The sequence below is a fragment of the Dipteris shenzhenensis genome, chromosome 33, assembly GCF_047967505.1.
Source record: "Dipteris shenzhenensis isolate YYH24624 ecotype China chromosome 33, Dip_SZ_1.0, whole genome shotgun sequence".
NCBI lineage: Eukaryota > Viridiplantae > Streptophyta > Polypodiopsida > Gleicheniales > Dipteridaceae > Dipteris > Dipteris shenzhenensis.
The window spans coordinates 1,265,113-1,284,587 of record NC_141628.1 but is presented as its reverse complement, the minus strand read 5'-3'; the positions used below and the strand labels follow the sequence as shown (position 1 = coordinate 1,284,587).

Here is a 19,475-nt window from a genome sequence, read left to right as displayed (position 1 = left end):
AGTACCCACTGAACATCCATGAGACGGATGAGCGACACCTCGCAATCAAGGAAGCCAACGCAATCATCATTAACGAGATGTCCATGCTAACAAGGACGACTTTCGATCTCGTGGTAAGACAAATCGTCAATGTGACTAATGGCACATTGCATGAGCCATTCAGACACAAAATGCTCATAATTTTTGGTGACCTGGCACAATTACCGCCAGTCTGCAAACACCGCGAGGGTCTCTGCAAGCCGTGCCACATCATGTCCTCCGCGCACTGGGCTCAAGCGAAAATGTACCACATGCAATTCTCAGTGCGACATGCACGAGACATGCCGTTCCTGGCATTCTTGCATACCATAAGACTCAGGATGCCCACAACTGACGAGATTTCCGACTGTTTGGGGCAGTGCATTGTCGACAAGGAAGGTGCATGCCACTTCATCGATGCCAAAACAACCATCATTTGCACGCACAGAGTCGATGTCGCTACCTTCAACGATGAGCTTGTGGAGAAATTCAACACTCCCGAGATGATTGTGCATGTTCAAATACACAGTAACGCCGCGAGCGCGAACCAGCTCTCAAAGAATGGTTGGAGGACAAAAGCTTCAACGAGATAGGAAAAATTTGCGTGGGGGCGAAGGCAATGATAACGGAAAACATCGACCTCGCAATAGGTGCCGCAAATGGAGCAATGTGCAAAATCAAGAGCATCAATGCAACTAGCAGGGGAGAAATCAACGGTATCACTGTCGTCGTGGACACAACAGCGACCGTGCTCACATTACGACGCTCGAAGCATCAGCGAAAGGCAATAAATGGAAAATGGTTCCACAAGTCCACATTTCCACTAACCCTAGCATACACTATCACGGGACACAAATCCCAAGGCGCAACCATATCCAACAAAGCGCTGCTCATATTTGGAGGAGTGTTTGCCCCTGGCCTAGCATACGTGATGTTGTCCAGAGTGACTGAGAGAATGAGGCTGCGCATACTACATTGCCCACATTCGGACATATTCAGACCAATTCCACGAGAGTTCTCACAGCCGACAACACAACCACGCGCATAAAGGTATTCACTACCAGAGATTGAAAAAGGTAGAGACAAGTCATGAATATGTTATGTCAAACATGCGTGCAAGGAAAATGGTTTTAATATCTTGTATGTTGTCGAGAACAGGTGCAGAGAATCAGAAAGCTCGGGACATTGCAACATAAGACATGGACGCAGACAAGGTAAATTCCACCAGCATGAAAGAATCTTTATTTCTTGAAGATTTAAAAAGACGGCTCATTTGAAAAGACGGTGTAATAAGTCATGCCTGCAAGCAGCTATTTGAGCTATACAAAAGCAACGCGAAGGCAACAAAACCTCCACCAGCAAAGAGGAGGTTCTTCCTAACCACAAAGCAATTCTGGCTAGCAAACAATGCAGGAGAACGTCCGGGAGCTCACATCAACGGCTTCAACACATATGCGAAACTACGCGACTTCATTGACAACTGCAATAGGCGTTTGCCAGCTAAAAGAGAGCCGGGAGGCTTGAGATTCGCAAATGGTGCGTAATGCTTCCGAAAATTAAAAAAACCGCAACAATTGAGAAAAAGAATTAACGAGTTGCAAGAACAACAAACTCATCATGGATTGCACTTCTCCTGCAGGACTCCTCAAAGAGATCCTTGTCGAGCTTGACATTGAGTTCGATGAGACTGATAGGATGATGGAAAGTTTGGAGAGGCAGAAGCTACTAGACACGAAGACGAAAGGGATCACAACGTATGCGTGCGAGCTGCTGCATTACGGGTATAACGTATCCTTGGAGTTGCTAAGGGACATGACGCGCGATCAAGGAACGGCTATACTCGAACAATTCATGGAACAATTTGGAGGGACGCACGACGCGACGCACTCGATGACGACAATGGAGAAGCTTACGTATATTTTCGACAGGGACTTATACGAGGAGCGCTTCGGTATTGGAAACGATCCTTTCACACCAACAGAGAAAAACCAGGGCAAGTAAATAAATGCATTCTATTATAGACCTCAAGCGAAAAAAAAAAGACCGAAAACCTCGATGACTAACGTAATTGTCAATGTTTAGGTAGGTACGACATTGAAAGACGCGAGCCTCGAGATGAAAGAGGAGCCTCCACTGAAGCGCCCGCGTAAGGGAATCGTGCGAGCCTCGTTGTTTACTGCATCACGTGCAAGCCCAACAACTGAAAATACATAGGAAGCACGACGGACCTGCCGTGGAGGATTAAACAGCACAATAAAAAACCACCGGCGAAAATGAGAGGACTTGCAACGTAACAAGCCCTTCAAAGAAAATTTCGAAATCAAAGTTTTGGAAACAACAGACACTATAGACAAAGCACGAACTTTGGAGCAGAATTACATAAGGAGCCACAACACAGTAGGTCCATTAGGTTACAACACGCTCGAGGGCCATCCGGCTAGAGCGCGAAAGTACTATTTCCTAAAGCGTAGGAACATAATTTGACCCAAAAAATAAACATTTGTGCCTTCGAAAAAAGGGATCCAATGAAGTTACAAATGGTGCTGGAACTTTTGTCGTACATGCAATGCAACTTTGGGTTTGGATTATTCCTGTCACAGTTGCATGCTTCAGTCTCAATTTGGTTTTGATTTATTATTTATACATTTCTGAAATACATCTCCCCGTCATACGCTCGAAGTGGAATGACAATAGATTTGCTTACAGTGCAAAGAATAGGAATTTGTCTTCCTCCGAAAAAAAGAAAAACTACGTTTTACTGTCGACATGAACAACATCAAGTGCAAGCAGCACTGGATGATAACGAAATTGCATGCAATTGAACATCAATCTTCTGCATCATTTTTGACAACGTGACTCATGTGAACCTCAACAAGATAGCAAAAGAGAGAAGTATTCATCAAGAGCCCAGCTGGCCAAGCAATCTAGTTCCTTTTAAAGCCATTGTACTTAGAAGGGAGCAGCAATGAAGTGAAACGAGCCGGGGCTTCACGTGCTTTCTCGTGTCCTACTCGTGCGTCTTGCGTGACTTTAATTAAACTCTACGACGAAAGGATTCCTCTATCAGCAATAAACAAATAAGGAAAGGTCACTTCTAGTAAGATCAAACAAGAAGCACGTATGAAACAGAACTGCCTAATCTTTCGAACACATTCGGACTACACATTAGAAGCCGATATCAGAAGTGTCATGCAAACTGAATGGACGCACGTCTACAATGAATTTTTGGGCCATGCTCTTACAGTCTGTTAGAAGAAGCACCTCCAACTAGACACGAGTAGAACATAATAAAGTTGCCGATGAACATGAAACAAATGAATACAATTTACGACAATGCTCACCAGAGAGAACCTCGACACAGATGCCTACAACAACAGAACACGGAGAGGCCAAAAGCGGCGCAGAAATGTACTTATTGAGAGGGGAGGGCGATAATTTAATATTGAGATCTATTACAGGGACCGAACGAAGACATGAAGGCCTCTCATGAGTATGCTTGTCAATTAATGATGAGTAAGTTTAAAAACAAGTGTTCGATGGACTACCAAGCCTGCACCCCTTCCAGATCTCTTTTTTTAAAAAAAAGTGGGAATGCCAACAACTAGTTAGTCTGTGCGCCTGAGTAAGTTTAAAAACAAGTGTTCGATGGACTACCAAGCCTGCACCCCTTCCAGATCTCTTTTTTTAAAAAAAATGGGAATGCCAACAACTAGTTAGTCTGTGCGCCTGCATAAACTCGCCGAGTTTTCTACAGTTAAATTTCAGTTAAGAAACCTCACGCATTAAGCAACTTTGACACAGTGAATAGCAATGGTAATTGCATTGTTAGTGAGGAAATTACTGAATTGAACATAGAGAAAAAAAAATCATAGAATATCTCTTCCTTTAAGCAAAATTAGAAACATGATAATCTATACTAGCGGTAACCATCCACAAAACCACCAAGAGTAGAGGGTACATACTTGCGCCATGATCAAGGGCGGCTGCAAAAAAAACATATACCAAAATTAAAATTGAGAGAAGGGCATTGACAAGGTAAAATGGCTGCTTTAAGGGAGAATTTATTTTGGCTTTTCCAATAATGCCGATTTATAATTTCAGATAACTATGCGACTGCCTACTTAAGTGATGCTGAGAAGTTTAAACAATCTATGTCCAAAGGTCAGAAAAGAAATCAAATGAATAGACTCCGTATAATTAGCTGCTCATAATAAATGTCACCATTGCGTGTTAGTGAGAATCTCTTGTGATAAAGCTGGGGCAAATCGAAAGGAAGGTGCCTGGGAACCTGAGGCTTTAGCAGATCGGAACGATGTTCCCAACAGGATTTGACAAAGAGTACGATCTGACAAAAGCTTAAAACACCCACAATTGAAATTTCCCCACTCGCAAGTGAGAAGAGCTATGGTCTTAAGAATCCCATATAGAAATCGTACCCTGCTCTTCTGTGGACCGGAATAGCGGTCTGATGCCTTCAACAGCATCCCTACCCAGAGGAGCTATTGAGTGCAAATTGATTGCATTTCCGTTGGCATATATACTCCGAGCACTGTGCACATGAAGGCAGGCGCAGTGACCTGGGATGAACAAATAGGGTCACAAAGAATGAGCAAATAGGGTCACAAAGAATGAACAAAAAGAGGGTCACTAATCAAGGAAACAAACCAAAACGAAGGTTTCATTCAACACATTCAAGCTCCACAAACAGAATTTTTGCAACTTGTGACAACAGAGAAAATGGTGCAAGAAAAAGAGCAACCATGAACCGCAAAATTGTTAGCAATAAGCGACTTGGTATAGTTGAGATTCTCGACGCACATACCGGAGAGCGTGAAAAATTTCCAACGATTTCTCGATTATGTACTCCTACACATGTAATGTTGATAGACCTTGGACTTGAAAACTGTTTTGGGCGCTATGAACCCAGGCATGATCATGAACTCTACTTTCGGAACTGAGCACCTTCCACAGCTATTAGGCGGTGGCACGGCCACAGCATCTACGTACAGAGGATGGAACTCCATCCCTCTTCCAACTCGGATAATCTGCATAGGTGGGTTCGTAGCGTTTGCGAGCCTGTGCAGAAGCCAAACCCACTTCGCTGCTCGGAGAAATGCCTCCATGAACCTGTCCCTCTCTGCAGCGTTCCTGTACGCCATGCTCCAGCTGAACATAGACGCAATCTCCTCGCTCTTGTTTGCACAGAACTGGTGGAAGGCCGGGTCGTAGGAGGGACTATGCATTGACAGAGCTTCTTCCGGATCTAAACACTTCATCCTGAAGTAATCCTGCAGCCTCGCCAACGCACGCGCATCCTGGTCAAGAATCTGTGTCAACCCTGTATCATCGAAGCTGTCGTTCTCGAAACAGCGAAACATGACGCTGTAGATCCGAGACTCTAAGGCATAACTGGCGTGCACCTTCCGAATAAACACGGAGTTGGGCTCCATTTCCATCAGTGTCTTCACGAGAGTGTAGCCAGACAGCACCATTTGCTGCATGTACACTCGGCAGAATATGTTAATCTCTTGGCGACACCGAAGCAGAGCTGATTCGAACAGCAATAAAGTAGCAGACACGAGGTCGGGGTCGTTCAGCTGCAGGCAAAGGTCCACCGGTGGTGACTCCGTTCTTGCTGGACTGTCGTGAGTGCCGTCCTGATCACAGTGAGAACTAGCGGTTCTTGAAAGTTCACCAAGAAGACTTACACTGGAACTCCGACGAGCGCTGCTGTTCCTCGGTAGGTCGAAAGGTGAAAGGCCCAGCGGATACTCCACACTCCGCCTCTCCAGCAAGTCATGCTCTTGACAGGTTAAGGCCTGCTGCTGCTCCATTTGCCACTCCCACATGTCCTTCATGTCCTCTGTCTCGATCAACGCCTCATGGTGTAATCGACTTTGTTGCAAAAGCGCAGAAGCGCTTACGCTGTTCAAGCGCGACCTGACTTCGAGGGGGCCGCTCATAGCCGTCTCTTTGGATCGACACAAACAGTTGAACATCCCAGATAAGAGTCCGACGCGGCCGCGAGGGCGCCAGGTCTTCTCCTTCTCCCGGTAACGCTCTTGAAACGCATAATCCGCATATGCAACCTGAGAAGGTCCGTTTCCTGTGGGAACGATTGCCTTCCTTCGTCCAAAGGACCTAGTAGAGACAGAGGGGTTGGACGCAAAGTCTGCTTTGGAAGGCAACCCGGCTTGCTGGCCACCAGAAAAGTCTGTGAACAATGGGCCAGTGTCTTCGCAGGAAGAACGTGCACCGTCTTCCGTCCCCTGAGAAACCATGGATGCGTTCTCGGACATCTGTATTGACGCTCTTTGACATGAGAGCCCAATCCAGCAGCGAATCCGATCCTGCTCCAGGAAGGGCAAGGATCTGTTCACTCGTGTAGTAGCGACTGTAAATGGCAACGCTGTCAAAGGTAAGGTAGAACGTAAATGCGCATGCACGCGGGCAGGTCGAGGTCTGAGCCGTTGCAGGGCATCACAGGAAGCGGCAGTGTGGTAACTTGCAAGGAGCAAGAGGGTAGGAGCAACTGAGGCAAAGCGTGCGCAAAGCTTGCTTCATGGGGGTGCGCAAAGCCTGCTTCACGAGCTATAGGCGAAGACGAAAGACTCTCTCTGACTTTCTCCAGAATCCGCTTACTTCATGAGAGTGCGCAAAGCTTGCTTCGAGCTATGGGACGAGAGACTCTCTGACTTTCTCCACAGTCTAAGCTTGCAAATGCTCTTCCAAGCACGATGGAATACTATACAGACTTCGCTACTGCAGCTGCTATTACGAGCCTGGCAGCAAAGGCTATGCTCCAAAGCAACGCATGCCAAAGCTCTACGTTGTGAGGTAGGCAAAGACTGTAGACACTCTCTCAACAAAGACCACACTCTCACGAGTCTCAACGGTGACTGGAAGGAGCTGGAGCCTCCCTCAAAAGCCTGATTTTGGAGAAAGGACACAAAGAGAAATGGCCAATGGTAGATTGAGTGTCAACCCATATCATCTTGTTTTCAGGAGCTCGGGAGCTGTACAGAGCGACGTTCCCATCAATGGGTATTACTGTAAGGCTTGTGAGCGATATGACAAAATGAGCTGGCCGTTTGGTCGAGCGGTACTTAGCTGTTTGCTTATGGGCTCGTATTGTCCGATGAGCTGGACTGCTTGAGCCAAAAGACTGTTTAGTAAGCTACTCACTTTGAGGGCCCCGGAGCATTTGTGATGGCGGGAGAAGGAAAGCCACGTGGAGAACGTTACAACCATGCAGAGCAAGAGAGAGAGAGAGAGAGAGAGAGGAGTTAGAACATGCAAAAGTAGCTTCGGTTAAGGAGAGAGAGAGAGATGAGAGAGAGCATGCACAGGTAGCTTAGGCTAAGTGGAGAGATAGAGCCCAGCTCGACCCTGCGACTTGAAGAGTGTTAAGGAGACAAAGGCCAGAGCTTGAGAATTCACAACTTTGCAACTTGAAGTGTGTGTGTGTGTGTGTGTGTGAGAGAGAGAGAGAGAGGAGAGAGAGGCTACACAAGGAACCTAGGGGAAGTGGAGAGAGAGCCCACCTTGAGAATTCACAACCCTACAACTTGAATAGTGTTGGAGAGACAAAGCGCAGCTTGAGAACTCACAACTCTGGAGTTGGAAGAGTGTGTGTGTGTGTGAGAGAGAGAGTGAGAGAGAGAGAGAGAGAGAGAGAGAGAGGAATTTTACTTTGTAGCACAAAGCTAACACGCACAACATGCGACAAAGAGAGGTTGATATTGATATTTTACAACTCTACCAGTTTGGAGACTTAGACAGCAACAACGAGCCCAACCAACTAGACAAGTATCATTGTTAGTGGACACTCTAGCTATGCACTTCGGTTGAGTGGGTACCATTGGTAGTAGACACTCTAGCTATGCACTTCCATTGAGTGGCAGGGTATTGCTTAGATTCAAAACACGTTGAAATGTGGAAAAGAGAGAAACAATCTAGAGTTTGTGGTTTGCATTTCATAGCATCATATCATTATGCTTCCAAGTCAAGGTAGGGCCTCCTTTAATCATTTCTTAGATATCATTTGGTTGGCCTAGTGCCTTTTATCCTTATTGTTAGCCTAGCATGCCTCGTTACTCTCGCTCAAGTTTTCTTATCTACTTCAAAGTTTATAGCTTCCTTTTAGTTGCCTCTTATCCCCTCTTTGCTCCCTCTCAATGCTTCCATGACATCATCACTTTATGATGTTTCTAGATGTTCCTTCCTTTAATTTCTTCCCCTTTATTTACAAAAGCCCGCCCCACTCTCTTCAAAGAAATCCTAGTCAGTTTGAACTTGACTAATAAAGAAATGAGAGATCTTCCAAAGATAAAAAGCACCATGTAGACCTTAAGTCTTCAAAACAAGTCCATAGGCCTTTCCAAAAGGATGGAACATGTATATGTCGAAAAGATGCCATCTTGAGTATAGAGGCCAAAAGCTAGGGAAAACCCATCACTAAAGGCTTGCTAGTCCAAGAAGTTGGCCACACCACAATATATATTCACGATTAGGAAACAAGCTGGGACAAGGTGCCTTGATGAGCACTTCCATTTTTCAAAAGTTGGGCATAAAGTGTGCTCAGAAAAGTAAAGGCATGGATTGCAACACAAAAAGGTATGAATAAAAAATATGATGTACGAGTAGAACTTGCACTATATCTTAGGGAAGGTCCAAAAGTTTTCCATTGCAATGTGCTAAAAGTAGCTAAAACAAAAGATAAGATAAATTCCTATATTAATTAAAAGAAGAGAACGTGAAGCCGGAGGGAAAAGAGGAAAGAAAAGGAAGGTGAATGCATCTATAGGAGGATAGGAATGAGGTAGTCATGCATTTTAAGTACCCCATATCTTCATTTAGTAAAGGCTTGCCAAAGCTATAAAAGCCGCCTTGATATTCAAACACTCGGTTATGAACTAAACATGAAATTATCCTAAGTCCAAACTCTTGATACTCTACCCAAAATTTTGATCACCATTCCCATATCCCAAAATAATAATCATAACGAGGATTAGTGCTTTTTTTATATAAAGGAATACATATGGGAGAATTAGCGAGTCTTAAGACCAATTCCTTACAAAAGCAACTAACATACTCAATAATGCAATTTAGCCATATGAACTAAAGGTCTCAAAGGAGACATAGGTATCTAAAAGTACGTGATGGTGGTGCCTATCAATGGTGCACTTGGGTTAGCACAGTGGCATATGTGTGGGCATTAGAGTGCCGAGGGATTAGATGTAAAGTTTGAATCCTAGGAATGCCAAAACCTGCATGCCCCACCTCTCATCCCTTGCCCTCATGTTTTATCATTAGACCTTGAGGTGCATAGTATTGGCAATCAAGGCGCTCTCCTTTGTCAACAGAGCGTTACAAACGGGACACAATAAGGAAAAGAGAGAGAGAGAGAGAGAGAGAGAGAGAGAAAGAGAGACAGAGGCTTTAATTATAGATGTTAGATTTGTCTAATGTGAAAAACAACAAAACCTTGAAAAATCATACAAATGTAGCTTTAAGTCTTTCCTCAAGCAAGAGGTTATATTATTAAAATTTCATTCTAATGAACATGGGCCAATTAAGGTATGGTTTTTAGCATAGGTTGGTCTTTCTTGTACCACTCTGGTAATATGTTGTACTAGGTCTTTCTTGTACCACTCTAGTAATATGTTGTAATGGCTACCCTTGTCCCCCCCCCCCTTTTTTTAAGTAAAAAGCCAGATATATTAAGGGGTCCCAATCGATGGTGTCCTAGCATTGTAGTGTCTAGTAATTTGTTGCCAAGGTGTTAGCCCGTGATCTCTCCGTGGCAAGCCCAAAAAGGTTGCTTATGAAAATTGGCTAAACAAAATGGGCACATGCCAATCTAGAAGGTCCATGTGTGGCCCTTTGTTCAGCCCATATTTTCATAAGCAATCTTTCTTGGGCCTCTACCCCACAGATGTAAACTAATTATGGGATGTGAATTGATTATGTAAATAATATACAACTTTTTTCTATGCAAAAACGGGCCACACGTCCTCAACCAATGCTGCATGCAGCAAGAGGGCGCACCCTAGGTGTGCACACAAGAATGTAACAAGATGAGATTCTTGTTTACGACATGATCTTTATGAGTCAAAACGTAGCCCAGATCCCTAAGGGTCCCTTTAAGACCATTCTGGGTAGCTAGATTCATCTGTCATATGGAACATAAGGTTATTCCTAGACTCCCACATTGCAGCCAGCACCGAGGCTTGGATATATGACTAGCAAGTTGTAAGGCATGAGGGGAGATATGCATCTTCTCCCAATAGAAAATAATCGTCACCTCGACCCAATGTAAAACTTAAACATGATTCTCGATGCATGAATAGCATTTTCGACCTTCCTCCATAGTTCTCTGGTTACCATGCAGTGCCAGAGAAGGTGGCTTGTCGTGTCCACAGCTCTGTTGTAGATTAGGCAAACTTGGGAGACAATAACGTGTTTAGAGAGCTTCCCCCTCATGGGTATCCACTAATGCATCTCCTTCTAGAGAAGGAAATCGGCTTTACCTGTGGCACAATTCTTCCAGATGGAGTGGATTCTTTGCCGCCACCATGCATGTCCTCTCCTCAAAATCCATTTTCGATTGAGTTTAGGGATCAAGGACATGCCCTGTAAAAGATGGTAATATGCAACCTGTGCTAACATTTCCTAAGGCGGTTCTTTCCCAGGACCCATTGATCTTCCCTCTAGTGAAATGAGGCCACCGATGTTTTTCCATGAATGGACTAAAATATGTAGTTGAATGTTTGGCACTATTATATGCAAATTCTAATATGGGCAAAATTAATATTGTTTCTAATTAGTTTGCCATTTACTTACATATGCCTGAAGCATATCCTCAATGACATGATTGAGGCTTTCAATTTGACCAGCACTCTCCACAACTAAGTTGGATTACTTTACGCGTATTTTTTTAAATTAGAAAAAACACTCGAATACGTGTTTTTACAATTTAAAACATTTCAAACATGTTTTGCTATTTTATTCATACAAATAACCGGCTATTCATACGAATAACACAATTTATTCGTACGAATAAACCTAGTATAAACATATAGCCACTGCCATTTTTGGTATTCGTACGAATACAACCACCTATCTTCCTTGCCACCTCAGCCACTTACTTGCCAGCCCTACTACCTCCTTCTTGCTTACCTGTTACCTCTTGCTTGCTTATGGTACCTACCAACTCTCTTAATATGTACCTTCGAAACCCTTGTTTGTGACTCAGTCTGACACTCATCTCTCTTGCGAGACATGTGTGTTGCAGTCTTTCGTTATTAATTAATGTTTATTTTATTTTGTTGTGTTTAGGACTAGCACTCATCTCTCTTAGGAGAGTTGTGTGCTGCAGTCTTTTTAAATTATTTAATATTTGATTTGTATTGTATTTTAGTGTGTGGACAGATTGGCACTCATCTCTCTTGCGAGAGTTTTGTACTACATGACTTCTATTTTTGCTAATTAATGTTTTGTTTGTAATGTAGCCTTTTTAATGTTTGTTTTCATTTATGTTTGAGACTGGCACTCATCTCTTGTACGAGAGTTGCGTGTTGCAGTTTCAATTTTAATATAAATAATTATTTTTTACCTGAGGCTGGCACTCATCTCTCTTAAGAGAATTATGTGTTGCAGTCTCAGTTTGAATAGAAATGTTTGTTTATAGGAACTCTTGGGTTGGCACTCATCTCTCTTAAGAGAGTTGTGTGTTACAATCCAAGCTTAGTGATGTTTTCATAGATGCTTATTCTGGCACTCATCTCTCCCTTGAGAGTTGTGTGTTGCAGTCTAAGTTTAGAGATGTTTTCAAGCACACTCAGTCTAGCACTCAACTGTCCCTTGATAGTTGTGTGTTGCAATCTAAGTTAGATATCATGTGATGTGCTCTTAGACACTTAGTCTGGCACTCAACTATCCTTTGATAGTTGTGTGTTGCAGTCTAAGTTAGATATCATGTGATGTGCTCTTAGACACTTAGTCTGGCACTCAACTGTCCCTTGATAGTTGTGTGTTGTAGTCTAAGTTAGATATCATGCGATGCACTCTTAGACACTTAGTCTAGCACTCAACTATCCCTTGGTAGTTGTGTGTTGGAGTTGAAGCCTAGTGTTGAATGGTGAAGTCCACGGTTAGGGTTAAACCTAGTTTTTGTGCAGGTTACATGCTTATTTTTTGTGTTTTGATTTTCTATAGTCTATTACATGATGTGAGCTTGAGTTGAGAGGTTATACCTAGGTCACTTTTTAGACTACTTGGATTGTTAATTGCTATGGCTTAATGAGTTCCTTATCGCACCTGGCACTGAATTCTTTTTTGAATTCTGTGTTGCAGCTTATTGCATATTAGATGGCTCACGCGGTGAGAAGAGGAAGTTTTAGCAACTTGATCTTAGTAAGACTCAAAGAAAGGTGCTGAAAAACGAGAATGTACACTTCTTAATGAATGTTGATCAAGACATCATTGGGATAGCTTTCAACAATGGTAAAAGCGGTGTATAGAATTTGGTGAGGACAATGGCAGAGCATGGAGGGAGGACCTTGCATGATCGATTTCCAGATGTATTTACAATAGAGTTTATAGACGAGTTCATGCACCATTTCACGTTGGAGAGTCGACGATGCCTTGGTCAAATAGATTGAGACATCAACTCTTGTGACACGAAGTGGGAGGGTCCTACTGTAGAAGCTAGGGTCACGTACATCAAGAATGTGTGGTGAGATTTCAAAGGCAAAGGAGCTGCCTCATCCTCCCTCCCATCAATGCACCCATGCCCCCAAGCACAACCGCAGCCACAAGCACCAATGCACCCACACCCCCAGTCACAAGCTGCATTGCACCCACCATAGCCACAAGTGTCAAGAACCACTGTAGCCATGCCACGCATATGCACCAATGCATCGACCACAACCTACGCTATCTTCCCCGAATCCCTTTTCCTCAAGTTCTTCCATACCCACAAGTAGCTCCTCCACCCATCCCACGTCTCCCACCACATGCACGCCCACATTACACCACTTCTTTTGCTTCTCCGTTTGTGTCTTCTCCTGCACACATAGACCAATTTCCATCTCCTTCATACTCGCCTGCACCAAGAATGCACAATCTATCTGCACAAGCAGATAGATTTCCATCTCCTTCATTCTTGCTTGCACAAGCACCACCTGCATCACATGGCTTGCATGATCGTGTAGCAGTGGCAAGACCCATGCGGCCCATACTGCTTCAACGACGAGACATATGATTCACACCTAGTGTGGCTAGGGGCACATGCATACGTGGAACAGTCAACATGTGCAATCATCTTGTTGCTCCATTTGATCCGCAAAAGATTTATGCATGTAAGGTGCTGAAGCTTTCTTTGCCCACTGATGCATTGAAGGCCAGAGCCTTGGAAGAAGCCATGTGCTTGGGCGATGTCGTACATCCAGGCATCATCCGAGCTATAGGTCTAGTCCATGATGATAATCCAATGATACTATTTCTATTCAGGAATGGAAATCATTTGGAAAGATGGCTAACCTACCTCAGACATTTTGAAAAGCGACCATCTCTAGTGTTTCATAGAGATGGTGCAGAAATGCATGTTAGAGCTCCACAGGTCTGTCAGCATGTATTTGATATTTTAGGTGCACTTGTTTGCACTATTCATTACATTTACCAACACAATGTCGTGCATAATGATTTGCATGCACAAAACATTATGCTACACTTCTCGGAGTTATCCGAGAAAGTGTATCTGGGCATTTCTGATTGGGGAATGATGACTCTAACAAGCACTAGCAAGCACTATCCAGCATTACCCAGTGATAGCCCCAATACTGTGCGGAGTTCCATTGCATGATTTCGCTACATTGCTCGAGAATGCCTGTGCACCAATCCCCCACCTTTTGATGTTGCATAAGGTGTGTACGCTATGTCTCATCACATCTTGAAGATCATAGACATTTGTGCACCATCGACCAGTACTAGATCCATAGCAGCTCTAATTCGGTGTCTATGATGATTTGCAGTTCAGGAAAAGTTAGCACAACCGAATAGACGTCCAAGTATTGCTAATTTTTATAGAGTTTTTTATATTTCTCCTAGATGTGGCATACAACTCAATCCAAACCAAGGACTTAGACTAGCAAATGATTGAGTCTTCCTTGGACAATTTGTAATATGAGTGACAGAACATGAATATTTGTAACATTGATATTTTTGTATATCATCCAAGTCTCCACTCCATCATTCAAGTTTGTATATTTAAAATGAGATGATAAATGATGCGATAATTAATGTTTAAATATTATTTGCATAAGTGAATGATGCGATAATAAATGATGGTACAATTTCTTGATATGATAAATTATGCGATACTAAAGCTAAGTCACACCGAGGTGCTCAAGCTATCTTGTAGGTGCAAAGAGAGATACTGGGAAGAGAGGGGCTATGTATTTTTGCCACTAGTCTAGTGGATGATGACACCATGCAAGTCGACCCGCTCTCTCTTCGGCACGTAAAAAGGCTATGTCCATCGGAGTTCCTAAGAAACACCTTGTTTCTTTGATCTGGAAATGCTAGAAATAAAAATGCACAGCCTAAGTTGTCAGTCTTGCGGCACAAAACCCTTACCCATATCCTTCTCCAGCGATTCATAGAGGTGAAAGGGAGCATCCCAACAACCAATAGATAACCATGTTTTTCATTGAACAAGTGTATGTCCGTGACATCTTGCATCAACATGTGGATTGGAATGACAAGCACCACTTGTTAGGAATAGGAAAGGGACATCCTACAGAGCACAAGCGAGCAAGAATAGAGAACAAAGAGCCCCTGTCTCTGAGGCCTCGTGTGCTAACTCCCCAGGCACATAGTGATCTTGTTGACTTCACAACATCTACCATACCTCTCCTCAACATGGTATTACTGCTACTGAGGAGTTACAAGCTAATCTTGCATCTCAAGCCAAAGAGATTGATGACTTGCAAGCATGCGTACACACATTGGAGGTTGATCTTGCATGCTACAAACATACTTTTGGAGACTTGGATCCAGCTGAGGATATTGACACATTTGATCTTAAGGACCTCACTAACATAGATTTGCAGGGTGCAGGACCAAGCACTTAGGGAACGATATATGTGGGACCTAGTGCATAATTATGTAAACTTCATACATAACTTTATAATGCTCTTCTTCGAATAGAATGATCTGGATTAAGTGCATAATGTGGATTGATGTGGATTAAGTGGTACAAATTGATCAAGTGGTTTAAGTGGGTTAAGTGATTTAATGTGAGTTACGTGGACTAACTAAGTGGAGCTAATGTAATTTTAAGTGAGTTAATGTGAATTGAGTGGACTAAGTGGAGCTAATGTAATGTTAAGTGAGTTAATGCGAATTGAGTGGATTAAGTGGAGCTAATGTAATGTTAAGTGTGCTAATGCAAATTGAGTGGACTAAGTGGAGCTAATGTAATATTAAGTGAGTTAATCTGAATTGAGTGGACTAAGTGGAGCTAATGTAATGTTAAGTGAGTTAATGTGAATTAAGTGGACTAAGTGAAGCTACGTGGTTTAAGTGTATAATTTGGATTCATGTAGCATAATGTGGATTAAGTGCATAATATGGATTACTATAGTGAATGAAGTGGTTTAACTGGTATAAGTAAATGACGTGGTTTAAGTGATATAAGTGAAGGAAGTGGTTTAAGTGGCATAAGTGGATTAGGTGGAAAGGGTGGTTTAAGTGAGCTATGTGGTTTAGGTGGTTCAAGTGGACTACGTGGTTTCAGTGGTTTAAGCGGACTAAGTGGTATAAGTGATCTAAGTGGTTTCAGTGAATTAGGTGGACTTGTAAAGTTAATGCAAAAATGTTGAAATATATTAACGTGAATTAATGAACATGATAGCTAGATCAACCCTTGCGAGTTGAAAATATAAACTTTGATTGCACATATTTGATTGTTCTCCCCTTTTTCTTGATGTTACCTTCGATGTTACCTTGAAAGTATTTGCAAGTCACAAGGTTGGCTCTAGCTATTATGTATACCAAATCATTCACAATCTGAAAGATTACAACACAACAACATACTTGTAACCCACAAGGTTCTAGCTTTCAAGTATAAAATGAGACAAGATGGATGCAAGCATATGTGCTCTTCCATCACTTGACATATTCTCCGATCCATCCCCTCACATACAACATACCATCCTACATATTTAGAGCTTCATCCATCGCTTCCATGTACAACACAACAACATAACTTATAGCCCATAAGGTTCTAGATTTCAAGTACAAAATCAGACGAGATGGATATGAGCATATGCACTCTTCAATCGCTTGACATATGCTCCCATCCATCCGCTCACATACAACATACCATCCTACATATTTAGAGCTTCATCCATCGCTTTCAAGTACAAAATGAGATGAGATGGATATAGGCATATGAATCTTCCATCACCTATCAGATTCTCCTATCCATCCCCTCGTGTAACATACAACACTCTATATTGCATTTAACATGGGTACAATATCGTTTGTCTCTTCGACTTCACTGTTGTCACTGAGTAGCTCAAGCTCGTCTTCTTCTTCACTAAATGCAGCCTTGGCAACTAATTTTGTACTCAATCGTTGCCCAGCAATTCTCATTATACAACAACTTTGCTTGTTGCCCTATTCACAACATTAAACCCTTTCAACAATCATATATTCCCAAAGCAAAATACTAAATCTGTAGCTCTTGATGGCTTTAAACAATTGCGTCTCTTTGAATGAATAAAATCGTATGCACTTCAATTTCGCTCACATGCACCCGATGATGCAACAACAGAGAGCACACAAGTTGCAACTCCAATGTCTCTCCCCACCATATTCCTTCCACTAAGTAGGTGCAATCATCATCTTAATAGCATCAAGATTCTAGGGATCTCCAAAAGAGCCTTCGCAATTCATATACCTCACTCGTTGTTGGTAGGCCAATTTGCCTTGATCTCCCAAAAGCAAGTTTTTACAAACCTCTTGAAAGTTACTTATGACTTCTGGATTCTATGATTGAGCATGGATTTGATATTGTGGATGTATTGAAAACGTAGCTCCATGCAAAAGAGTGTGCATTTGCTTCCATCTCTTATTGGCCAAATATACCACTTGTTGCTTTTCCCTAGGTTGGAAACATTAGAAGAAGGAAATTTGCAAACTAAGAATGAGGAAGCACCTATGAAGACAGGTCTTCAGAGCCTAGCATAGAAGGATAATGTTCAATAGACAAACCTCAGGATGTACACACTTACCCCCAGGGGATCAACGTCCCTGCAAAGACTCCCTTGGTTCATTTCTCTCCAAATGGCTTCTAAATGGAATTACCTGCAATGCCCATGATGCTGTACCTACTTCCATGATAGGTGGGAAGCCACAATTTTATTACAAAAGACCTATTTCTTGCAATGATCCTGCAAGTGCAACTTACAAAGTGTGACATGAATCAACTAACGTGGCTACTACTTGAAGAACCTACTTGGATTGTGGATTGAGCTACCAATCTACATTGAGCAAGACTTGTGTAGCAGAGTGGCTATGATGAGCTAGCCAATAGAGATTGATGTTGTAGAGGTCACACATGACATAGGGGTGGCATGTGAGTAGGCCAAGATAGATGCACTCCACAGTAGCCAGTGAGTAGATAGTGTATACAAATGGTGCAATTAAAACTATCCTGACAAATTTCTACTGAGTGGCTACTTAGTAGCCAATGAGTAGCTAGTCCAAACAAATGGTGCAATAAAAACTATCCAAAAAGTGCGACAAGAGTTATCATAGATGAATGACCCATGGCATGGGAAGAAACAATAGAAAGCAGCCAAGAAGCATACCACGTGGACAATAAAAACATGTGGCATGGACAAATAGATAGATAGATAGAGAGAGAGAGAGAGAGAGAGAGAGAGGGGGAGGGGGGAGGGAGGGAGAGATAGAGAGAGAGTATAAGGAAAAATGGAATAAATTTTCAAACAAAACTTTTCCTTTTTTGTGTTATGAGTATAAATAATTTTTCTTGGTAGGGAGCTCTAGTTTTTGGTGCGTACAAAATTTTCCCATCCTATTTCATTAAAGTTCTAAACAAAATATCCATCCAAGATATAGTCAATTGAGTGTTAGCATGTATTGTATCAATCCATGTAGGATCAAGGTAACATTAGAATTGAGATTACAAAGAAGGAAGATTTCTTTTTACATTTGCACAATGTTTGGATGGTGGCTAGATTTGTAGAGGAACACTTTGCAAGCTCTTTTGTGGGGTAAGCTGATGGTGTTAGAATAAATGATTGCATTTAGAAATAGAGAGAGAAAGCCTATTTCACATATGTATAGAACAAAATTTTAATGTTTTTGAATAAATTGTTATATCCTATAGTGTTCAGAATGCATGCTTCACATGCAACATAGCACTTGTAATGCTTTAATGGTCTCATTCCATATCCTTATTTGATAATTTTTTTGTCTTGTTGAGAGGAAGAGAAAGAGGAGAGAGACGAACACAAACATTGCACCCAAGAAAGTGATTCTCTTCATAGATCATAGGCATGTATATAGTTGAAGACTAGGCTGAGTTAGGGCAAGCTATATATAGCTCTAACACCCCCACTTAAACTAGGCCCTCTAGCTAAGGATGTGCCATCTTTTTTCTTTACTAGTAAAACTAGTGATGACCATGGTGAATTACTAGGTTGAATTTGGCCCTTCCTAAGGTATTCAACTAATTGTCTTTCAACCTCACATTCTTTCATTTGACTAAGTCTATAAGGTGATTTATAAATAGGGGTAGATCCAAGAATTATGTCTATTTTATGATCTACATCTCGCTCGAGAGGTAAACCACGAGGCAATTCACTCGGAAAAACATCTTTAAATTCAACCATTAAATCATTAAACAAAGATTCATACTCTTTTTAATCACATCAAGAGAATTTTATTCTTTTCAAATGTGGTAACAATAAAATCACCAATAAAAATGAGTTCACAGAGGTATACCTCGCATTATTGTTGTTGTAGAAGTCATTCCAAATCCATCGAACAAATGAGGGGAGACTTGTGTTAAATCATGAGGACCAAAAGTGGGCTGCCACATTGCCGATGATAGGCAACACATGTGGGTGCTATCATTATGATAAACCTCTACCTCAGTGTAATTTTTAGTATCATTAAGTGGCAACGCCTGCACCGCATGTTCTTGCTTTTGTGGAGGTTTACTTGGGTCTTTAAGTCCCGCCTGTTTGTTTTTGGGGTAGTTCCAAGCAGCACTATCTTTGCTCGAACATTTTAAGTAGAGATTTTCCCACTTGGCGCTTTCATAATCCTCTTTCTCCAGGAGAGGATATTTTTATGTTTGAGGTTTCTTAGGCGGTGCATGGAAAACCTCCTTCTTAATGTGCCCCTTACTTTTTGAA

The 19,475-nt window shown here is 42.2% G+C and overlaps 1 protein-coding gene across 2 annotated transcripts; it reads right to left on the bottom strand.

Annotated features, from left to right (window-relative positions):
- Positions 1 to 3,746: 3,746 nt before the first annotated feature.
- Positions 3,747 to 7,013, bottom strand: LOC147879521 (uncharacterized). Of its 2 annotated transcripts, XR_015540678.1 has the most exons (3): positions 4,841 to 7,013; positions 4,455 to 4,595; positions 3,747 to 4,001 (listed from the first exon to the last, which is right to left on the bottom strand). XR_015540678.1 is itself a non-coding variant. In XM_087372077.1 (2 exons), the coding sequence occupies exon 1, from the start codon at positions 6,315 to 6,317 to the stop codon at positions 4,875 to 4,877; it is 1,443 nt and encodes a 480-aa protein (XP_087228203.1). In that variant the 5' UTR covers positions 6,318 to 7,013; the 3' UTR covers positions 4,028 to 4,595; positions 4,841 to 4,874. The 2 variants fall into 2 exon arrangements, 1 of the variants encoding a protein (XP_087228203.1); XM_087372077.1 differs by lacking the exon at positions 3,747 to 4,001 and having other exon boundaries at positions 4,028 to 4,595.
- Between the last annotated feature and the right edge of the window lie 12,462 nt (positions 7,014 to 19,475).

Excerpts from the sequence above, each read along its gene's own strand:
- LOC147879521 (XM_087372077.1), bottom strand. The coding sequence starts at position 6,317 with ATGTCCGAGAACGCATCCATGGTTTCTCAGGGGACGGAAGACGGTGCA.